Here is a 10,310-nt window from a genome sequence, read left to right on the forward strand (position 1 = left end):
ACATATGCCCAACTATAAAATCAGCTAGACTCCAGGAATGGCTGCCCCAGTTTCCATCCTCACCACTGGAAGGGGGATGTGCATGGGGAATTTAAAAAGAAAAGTAACTATTTTGCAGGCTGCTCTGCAAATGGAAGGAAAGTTTCAATGCTCCCTTCCTTGCAATCTTGCTCATAATCATGGTGAGATTTTCCCCTCTAGTTTTTTATCTTTCTACCATCATTAAAATCTCAGGATAATCACACTTACTTCCCTTCAGCTCCCTGGTAAGAACTAGGAGGGCCCTGGGGCTTGTCTGCCTGGGAGGAGCAACAATATTCATCCAAATTGCTGGTGAGAACACATCAGAGGCTTGTGCAGCTTCCATACAAGTGCTGAGGAGATGAGTTTGGATGGCTTTCACTTCATTCATGCCCAACGGAAAATAAAACTTGCCTAAGCCAAGCATATCCACCTGCCTAGAGAGGAGGTTAACCTGGTCAAAATAAGGCATTTTTAATACATACATTTCATTAATGTAAACTATTTTTTTAGTTTCTGTGCACAAAGAAGTTCCCATTGACCCTGCCTCTGAATTACGGAGGAGGGACACAAAACTTAACACATTACAGCTCTTTCCTCTGCATAATACCCTTTTGAATACCAACAACGTCACCCCTTCCAGCAAATCTGATAGAAACATTTACTGCAGGACCAAAGTGGCTGCACCTGGTAAATTGATGCCTACTCTGCCACAACCAGGTCTGTCACTCTTTTGGGGGGACAGGAATAATTCTGTTTTTCAGAGTGAAAAGGCATCATAGCACAATAAAAGTGCTTATAACACAGCAATTCTATATCTTCGTTGCTATTATTAGCACTGCCATAGGGAGAAAATCAATGCTAGTAATACCAGGCATGGCAAGCTCTGCTCCTTGGTGGACTGTCCTTTATGCTCAGCTCTGCATCTATCCCCAGACCTTGCTGACTATAGTGCAGGCACCCGCATACATATCTGCACTCATCAGCTACACGTGGAAAATGGAAACTTGGTTTAGGTCGAATTTGGGTTTAGTTCTTTTGGGTTTTTTGCCACTGAGGTAGCTGAGCCACTGTGTCATGGTGGAGTGCTCCAGGTACCTGAAGTCTCCTGAGTGAGCAGACATGCCTGCATGTGCATGCCTGCCCAGGAGGGAGAGCTGCCTCTGCAAAAGAGTAGGACAGCTAGCTCACCAGAACCCTGGGGAAAACCCCTACAAGCTTTGTGAAAACATAACTTTAGGATTATTTTTGTTGTTATTGTTTGTTTGCAGTTTGATAAGTGAGATTGGTTTCTCACATTACATGACAGAAATGGAGCAGAAGAGGGCTGTGGTTCAGGACAAGAAGCTGGAAATGGGCTCTGCCCAAACTTTATCTCCCTTGTCTGCGATATCTTGCAGGCTTAATTTTCTTTGAAATCCAGGATAAAAATGACCCCTAAGGATGTACTGAAGATATGTTATCCAAGACCACTATACAGATCTGAGCTGTTTGCCCAGGAGAAAAATGGCCTTCAGCTTTTCAGAGTCTCCTTTAGGTGTGACTCAACCTTTCCCCAACTGGTGCTCAGCCCCGCCTCTATGAGACAGCATGCACTGCTGTGCCCAGGCCAGAAAAGGAGGAACCAAGGCACAGGAAAGAGGGCATCAAGGAAAGGAATGGACATAACACACCAGGAACCAGCTATTGGCAGCCAAGGCATTTCTTTGACGAAACCTCACATGGAGGTTTCCCCAAAAGAGCCAGGAAAGAAAACTTTTTGAACTATGTTTCCCTCAGCTCAAGCCCACTCTCTGGCAGCAACATGGATGCAGCCAGTCTCCTCACAAGGAGTTACTATTGCTTTGCTAGTTGCACATACCCTGTCAGCTCTGCAAGATGTCTCTGAATAGGCCTGGAATCACCAAGCTTGTGTTCATTGAGGTAACTCTGAAATCTTCAATCTTGTCCTTCTGCCAACCACCAGCTAAAGCAGTTGGTATCACCACTGGGCACTCCTGCTCTCCCTCCTCCATCATCCCCACCTCCCTGCCTCTGTAGTGTCTCTGGCAAGGCTTATCCAAACCAGCTGGAAAAGTCTCTCAGAAAAGGGAAAATGAGTTTTTCCACACTGTTGCTGCTGCACGGTTTTAAACCAGGCCATCTGGTTCATGGCTGGGTTTGGAGAAGGCTCTCTCCCTGAATGAGCTCACCTCAAGCATGGAAAGGGGGAAACGCCCCAAAACAGAAGAGCAGGGCCACAACAGCAAAGGTGAGCCCTTCAGCAAGGCCCAGCCACTGGGAGGAAGGAAGGAGAGCAGGAACACCTGAGCCACCACAGAAGAAATTCAGAGTGTGAAAGCACAGCCCAAACGCTCCCTGCCTGGGGATTTTAGCCCCTCAAGTGACTAATAACAGAGTTGGGGAGAGTCACTCAGCTTCCAGCCAGAGGGAGCTGCACCCTTCCACAGTGCCAAGAGCGCTGCACTGGCTCACAATCACTATGATTCTGGCTCAACCCTGTTCTTGGCACTCCAGTGACCTTGGACACGTTACAAACACTTATGTATAAACATTAATAACAGTAAACACACCAATGTGAGCAAAACTATTAGACTCAATTGAAATATTATCATTCACACTAATTTTGCCTTTCATGCTAATCACTTTCATTCAGCAGACAGGTGAAAAAGATTATAATGAGTAGGGGTCAGCTTCACATGTTTGGTTTTCCTCTTCCACTCTGGATAGGGTTGGGGGGATAAGACCCAGCCATACCCTGGCAATAACTGCTCTGTAATTCTAAGTTCTATCTGGAAACATCTAAGCCTGTTTTTGAGATAGGGACTGTGGCACCTGCTGAGGTTGAGATTCTTTATGGCCCACCATCTTGCCTGGCAGTGAGCTGTGGCATATGCTTGGAGAAAAAAAGCACAGGAAGCACAGTGTCACCTTTCACAACAAACCTCCCACCTTCTTGCTCATTTGTGCTTTAAGAAGCTCATGAGACAAAACCAGCACCCAGACATCAAGGGCACTCCTGGAATTTGTACAGTTCCTTTCTGAATTCACAGGTAGGTTCAATTTCTGGATTATCAGAGCAATGACTTCCACAACTTAGTCTCATGTCCTGCAACCTTATGATGCTTTGTTTGTTATCCACTGGCTGTGGGAAATGGTGAATGGTTGTTCCCTGACCTCCATCAGGGTTTTAGAGACCTTGTGGTATATCCCATCACCCCATGAGACATCCTTTTGTTTGATACATTCCTAAGAGTCACTTTTGTACACTTCTGGTATGCTTATTTGGGTGGCAAGGCAGCAGAGAGTGACTGCTGGCAGGTTCTCTGCTTCCCAGGAGCATGCCTGAGCACATGTATGCTCCACAAAAACCAGGGGGAAGTTTACTTTTAATTGTTATGAAGTGAAAGTGCCCTGAAAGGCTGAAGTTGTCCAGCTGGGGCCTCGAGCACCTCTGAACATGTTGGATCAGCATCATTCATGACAGCCATTTGTTGCCCTCACACAGGAGCACTGGAAACAAATTTTAAACTGTCTGTGAAGCACTCAGACACTCCAGCGAGGAGGTGCCAGGGAAAAGCCCCCAGGGAGAGGAGTAATTCTGTCTTCAGAGTGTGAGAAATATCTCGTTGTAAAAAAAAGCTAAGAGAGCAATAACACGTGAAGCAAAGGATTTTTACTAGCGGCGTTCTGTGCACCAGACAGTTGGGGGGTCTGAGCATGCTCACCGAGCCCTGTTATTTATACACAGTCCCATATGTTGTCTATTCCAGGAACCTAAACTATACCTCGTCTAGGCTGACTCCTCCCTCTAATAATTGTGTGCGGGGGGGTCTTCAGTGGTCGTGGGGATGAAGGCTTTGGGTCTTCCTCAGGTTTGAACTTTCCACCTCCGACTTACCATTTTACATAACTATATGAATCTGTGTGTTATCACATATGTCCAGTTCCCTTATCCATCTTGTCCCTGGGTGGAGGCTGCTACCCATACATGCCTTCTCGCCTACCTACCTTATCTTGTAACAACGTCTTTTACTATACCTGGCTTGAAATAAAACCCCTTCAATTTTCCTCACAGGAGCACGAAAAACTGCCAACCACCAGGCCCAAGGGCCACACACTGAACAGGGAGAAGAAACCAAACAATTGAAGAGCCTCCTCCTCCTTCAGCTACTTGTCCTACGCAATTCGGGTTTTCTAGCCAAGAAAAGTGCAGAACTGAAGGTCTTCACACAATAAAACCAAAAAGCTTTCTTGCGCTCAGAAGAAACCTCCGTTTGTTTCCGAGCTGCGACCGCACTGGAAACGGGAGCGCATGCCGGCAGGAAGCTCCAGAGAAGAGTCCCTACGGAGAGGCGCGGGCCCTGCACAGCCGGGCAGAACCGGGCACCCTCTTCCCAATAGTGGCGTTGATGAAACAAAGGCCCGGTTTTAACATCCCAGGCCAGAGCTGCTGGCCAGAAGGTTGCAAGTGCCCAGCCTCTGCAGGGGGACAACCCTCCTGAGGAACGCGGGGTTCGCTCCCGGTGCGTTGCCGGCGGCCGGAAGCGGCCGCTCCTGCAACCCACCTCCCTGCCCTCAGCCCCGCTCCGCATCGGCGCTCGGTTGCTTTGGCCTGGCTCGACGCCCTCGGCGCTCGGCCAGGGGCGGGGCGTGCCTCCTGCCGCACCTCCAGCCGGCGTTTCTCCCGCGGAGGCTCCGCCCCGCCCGCCCCGCCGGCGATGTCGCGGAGCTCCCGGTTCGCGCTGGCCGCCTCCGCGCTGCTCTCTGTCGCCACCGTGGTAGCCGTGCACATTCAGCAGCGGCGGGAGCTGCAGGTGAGTGCGGGGGGCGTGGGGGAGGGGGGTAAGCGGGGCCCTGCCCCGCCCCTACGGCGGCTCAGCCCACCGTTTGAGCAGACCCCGCCCCCTCACCTGGCGGCCTGACCTGCCCCTCCCGCCCCCCGACGGCTAAGCCACCCCCAGCTCCGTGCGACCCCGTGCCCTCCGCGGACCGTCAGCCTCAGCTCCACGTGTCCCTGCTCATCTCCATGCATGCATCACGCATCCATGCGTCTGTCTCCGCAGTGCCCTGCCCGCTTCTGAGGGCAGCCTAGGCCTCTCGTGCCCGACTGGGAGCCAGTGCCCCAGCGTCCTGCCACCCCCAGTGCCCAACACAAGGCTGCAGGCACTCGGTGCGACCAGCCTGGCGCCCAGAGACCAGAGCTGCACCTGCACTGCAATACTGTCCCGACGCTGCCTCCCTGGCGTTGCCTCCCTGTGGTTCTCTGCACGAATCACCCCTTTCCTACGTTTTCCTGCTTTTGCACCTCCCCTTTTCATGCTCTTGGAGCTACACCAGCTCCCTAATCCCATCCCATTTCTTTTCAGAGGCAAATAGTGAGGACCCCCAGTGTGAGGCAGGTCAGGCTTGGTGGAGACGCTTCCCTCCATCTCCAGAAGCCAGCATGCAGGAAGGATGTAATCCTGCACCCTCTAGGCTAAGGCCACCACCTTGGAAGTGTTTCCAGAGCACCCCCCTGTCTGTCTGTGCCTTCTTGCTGGTGCTTGATCCTCTAGCAGTGTGTGTGCTCTGCTTTTCCTCAGCTCCTCAAATGAAGCCTGTGCTGTGCTATGCAGCCTGCCCCAGCTCCCTTCTTGTTCTGACAGGAGAGGCAGATTGCAAGCTATCAGAAACACCGTGTTGTAATTAAACAGGCAAGTCTTCTGTGCTCCATTTACAAAAAGCAGGTAATTCTTGACAGGCACCCTGTATGTGAGAGCCCACAGCCAAAAGTGTCAGATGGTGAGTCCTAATCCAGAGAAATCCTGCCCGGGACTAAAAGTTGTGCAGTTGTGTAATGAATGTGTTGCACATGACAGATGTTTGAGCAGTGAGTGTCTGAAACAGTCAGAAGTTACAAAACACCAGCAAGTTCCTAGTCCATAGTCAAACTTAGTTGACTGTTGCATGGGCTTTACAGTGCAGTCTGTAATTATAGGATTATATTTTTTCCCCTCAAGAGGTCGTCTCTTGTCAGTGCTTGAGAATGGTGGATCTTGGAGGATGAGACTAACCTGGGTAAGGAAAGAGGCAGGTTTGTTTGTGCAGGAGTTGGAATAACACTGAATGACACGGGCAGTAGCAAGGAGAGGGAGATTGGTCTCTTGAAGTGGCAGCTGGTAATGGCTCTACATTTACCAGAGCTGACCTATATGTTGGGTAGATCACTTAAGCTCACATAATTCAGTGTGTCTGCCTTGAGCCACTGAGGATCTGACAGGAATACGTGCTAAATACTCATAAACTAAACTACAGCTGAATTTAACCAGAGCTGTACTTTGAGCATGTGCTGCAGGACAACTCTGATGAATGTAACCCTTGGGGTGTTTCAGTGAGACACCTAAACTTAATGGATATTTTTGACCTTAATCCTGGGCTAATATCTCTTCATGTCATAGAGAGACTGTGAAAATAAATGGAGGTTTACAAAATGTTCCTATTCTGTTGGGATAACATAAAACAGTCTACAGGTAAATAAGTAATGCCACTGTCAGGGCAGGACCTGTGTGTCACCTTGGGTAATAGACTGAACAAAGAATATGAAAATAAATACCAAGTAGAGTACCTGGCCAGGATCCATGCTGAGCACTGAGCAATGCAGCAGTGCCCTGATACGAGACCATATTGTGACTCAAGTGCAAAACATGGATAAACTAAGGGCACAATTGCAAGTTTATGGTTCACCTTCTACTAGTGTGTGACATATGCCTCTAAGTGGTGGGTCAGCCAGTGAGCTGACTTGTTAATACCCTCTGGTTGCTTACATTTCTGATACCAGCAAGAAAGGAGGGACTTGCTGTCCTTTGCCTGTTCCTGCTGCTCGGTCCTGTAGCTGTTGCTTGGTTTGCAAAATAACATTAAATTGCTGTGCCTTTTTACAATCATGGTGGCTGCTGCAGGCTTCTACTTGGAGAGATCTTCTGCTTCCCAAACACGTGGGCAACTTTCTCCCCATAAGTCTGGTTTAACTTACTTTTCCATATCTGGAAACAGCCTTTGCTGTGCAGGGTATCCATGTAACTGCTCCCAGGCTGCCAGCAGATAGGCAGTTTTGCTGAGTGTCCTGGAGATTGAAGGGTTAAAAGATCGAGTTGGACAGTGCCTATACATTTTGGAGGTTTTGGGTGACAGATCCAGTGTCTATTCTTTGCCATTCTTCCAAACACCCAGGCATGGGCAAGCCCACAGAGTTCACAATCCTGAACTCTGTGTAGAGAACTCATAACTTCAGAAGTGCCTGTCCTGTACATACGGGATTGGGTTCACAAACCAATTTTCTAAAATTGGAAATGATGTCCCAAAAAGCTGAATATGGTGCTAAACTGTATAGGTTTGCAGGATATTAACATTCCTTAGTATGCTGCTGCTGCAGAAGTGAATCCAAAATACTCAATTCTTCTTTTTTTTTCCTCCAGCCATCAGTTTAACCTATTTTTAAATGTCTATTCAGAAGTGCCAAGGCTCAAGGCTTGTTTTTTATAAATGAAATCTGAGATTTTCTTTTTATAGTTCTGCATGGTCAAGTCAGACAATAATGGCTTCATGTTTTAGAGATCCAGTTATTAGATAATGTAAAGGAAATAAATAATGTGGATATTTTACAGTCCTGGTGTAGGGATTATTTCAGATTTATTTATTGCAGATTAATACACTTTGGACTTTTATAAATTGATGTGCGAGGCCCAAAGTGATTGGAGCTTGCACACACTTTTCTAAGCTGATGCAGAAGACAAGCAGGGCTAACTTCCAAGAATAGAGGCCAGTGAGAAAAGTAACTTTTTCACGGCTCTTTGTCACTTGTGATACTCAAATGATACAAGTGTCTTTTGCAAACTGTTCATTTTCAAAGTCAATACATTCACAATCTGAAAGATTGCAGAGTAGCTGTGTTTTGTGAAGGAAAAAAGATTACATTCTCCATGTAATTTTGTTCAGTTACATTGTATCTCCCCACTTATTTATTGTTATTAGCTAATAGTAATGTAATAATAAGTTGATGAACATTGTTCAGTGATTACTAATTTGTAACCTGAGTGTAGTTGATGGAAGCTGATGGGAAGGAACTGATTTTATTAGCTTAATTCCCAGAGAGTGTTTTGGTTATTGACTGACATATGTGTCTGTGCATTTTCTTAACAAGACAAAACTAATTCTAAAACAAAGCCTTTCTATTTTGATCTTAACAGGAGAAATAATTGCCTTTGAAATACGCAGTTATTGGCATGCTTAATGAGGAATAAAGTCCTGTGAGAACATGTCAAATAATAATCACAAACATCTTATAAAGTGACTTCAGGGTCAGCTTTCAAATAAATTATTTGCGGGTGCACTTTGGCATCATTCAAATGGAATGGATCAACTAAATTAGTCATCTTTTTTGCCATTAGGCTAAATAATTTCTTCATATCTCCAGTATCCAATGGCTAACCTTGACACCTGTGAAACTTTCTCTTTCCTGAGTGCAAGCTGCACATGAGTCAGTAAATTAGGCACATAGATAATGCTTTAAGCTTCAATTAAATATTTAGATGTGAGCCAGGGTTGACTCTCAACAGTCATTTCATGTTTTTACTGATTTATAACAGTTCTGCCCTTGTGTATCATATTTTCTGACAAGTTTATAGCTATTGCTTTGAAATTAAGTGCCTGAATATGTGCCTGCCCAAGGAGTTTATAAGCCAAAACACCAAAGTGGACTGGGTGAAGAGTTGTTTACTGCCGTTTGGCCCTGAAGTGGGACAGCAGTGTTGGGAGTTCGGGGCTGGAAGGAGGGCAGCAGCACTGGCCGTGTTTGGCTGAAGTTGCTGGGGAGCTGTATCTCAGCTCTGTTTTGAGCACAACTGATTAAATACTTCATGGGCTCCTTGTTTCCTTCCAGAGTTAGTGTCATCTATCCCGTGTCTGATCTCATGACTTCTCCACTCACTCTGTTGCCTCACCTGTCCCCAGAGGTGCATATCTGGAGTAGTGCAGCCAGTCCCAACTAGTCCCTCCCCTCCTGTATCCCACTCCAATCCATCTCACCAGTTTTGGTTTCATTTATATAACATTTCCCCAGTGAGATACAAAGGTTAAACATTTCACTTACTTATCAAAGTATCAATATGAAAAAATATATCCAGGTAGCAAAGAGAGAGAAGTTTATGGAGGAAACAAAGAGCAGCTGGGATTTTCTTAGGGCTTTTTACACACTTTGTAGGGCTTACACAGCAGTTTGAAACTTAGTGATGTGTGTTATACATGTTATGTATTTCTCTTTATTTATATATGTGTTATGTATTTATATGATTTATCATTAACATTTTAGCTAAAGGAGATATTTTTTGAAGTGCCTCACTTTTTCAAGAGCTTGGCATAAGCAGGCTGCAGGTATTTTTTAAGATTAAGACAGGAGCAGAAAGAAGCAGGTGAAGACACATGGCAGTTTTTCTCAAAATAATTTCCCAATTTGTCACAAACTGCTCTTCAAGCAGAGAAGTTTTGAGAAGACTATTCCAATTTGGTAAAGATTTAGGGCAGAGATAACAGGATCTTATAGACCAAGTTCATCCTGCATGGCATGGGAATTACAGGTGCATAGCATTTATTTGCTCAATAACTTTACCATTTAGTAAAACCATTTATTTGAAGTGAGTGCAAATAAAGCACTTTTTGGTGTAGTGCTGTTGGCTTTTTGATATTGGAGATCAGTTCCTTAAGATTCAAACTGCATTAAGTGGCTGTGGCAAAGGCAGCGTGGTGAACAGCCCTGCAGGAGGGATTGGAACCTGGGTGGGGGTGAATCACATTCAGTGTCTCAGAGCTGTGATAAACTCTGAACCTTGTGTTTTCAGAGGCTGCGAAGTGGAGTTCTCAGAGATCTTGAGCGTCAGAATCAGAAAAAGGAGAATATTCGCCTCTTAGAAGAGCAGATTGCTTTGACAAAGCAGTTTGTGGAAGAAAGAGACCGGGCACTAATGGAAAAAGGTTCCCAGCAGTCCTAGGCACAGGCCTGGGTCCTTACAGGCATGATTAAACACGTTTGGAGATCATTTGTATCTAACTACTTGCAAGTGTTTTAGCAAACAGAGGCAATCTGTGAAAGACTTTATTTTGTATAGGTTATAATCCAGTCCCTAAGGGGACCCTTAGGGTGGACAAAATACATTTCCTCTGTTATTGGTACCTTGACTGAGGAGATTTGTCCGGCACATTCATTGTGGATGGACTTGTAAACGTGGGGAGGAGTAGCTTCTTGTTATTGCAAA

General features: G+C 46.2%; 1 protein-coding gene across 1 annotated transcript; it reads left to right on the forward strand.

Annotated features, from left to right (window-relative positions):
- Positions 1–4,657: 4,657 nt before the first annotated feature.
- PET117 (PET117 cytochrome c oxidase chaperone) lies at positions 4,658–10,046 on the forward strand. Its single transcript, XM_071581978.1, has 2 exons — positions 4,658–4,838; positions 9,897–10,046. Exons 1-2 carry the CDS (start codon positions 4,743–4,745, stop codon positions 10,044–10,046), a joined length of 246 nt encoding a protein of 81 aa, XP_071438079.1. The 5' UTR covers positions 4,658–4,742.
- Positions 10,047–10,310: the final 264 nt, after the last annotated feature.

This window comes from Pithys albifrons, chromosome 2 (assembly GCF_047495875.1).
Source record: "Pithys albifrons albifrons isolate INPA30051 chromosome 2, PitAlb_v1, whole genome shotgun sequence".
In the NCBI taxonomy this organism is placed as follows: Eukaryota; Metazoa; Chordata; class Aves; order Passeriformes; family Thamnophilidae; genus Pithys; species Pithys albifrons.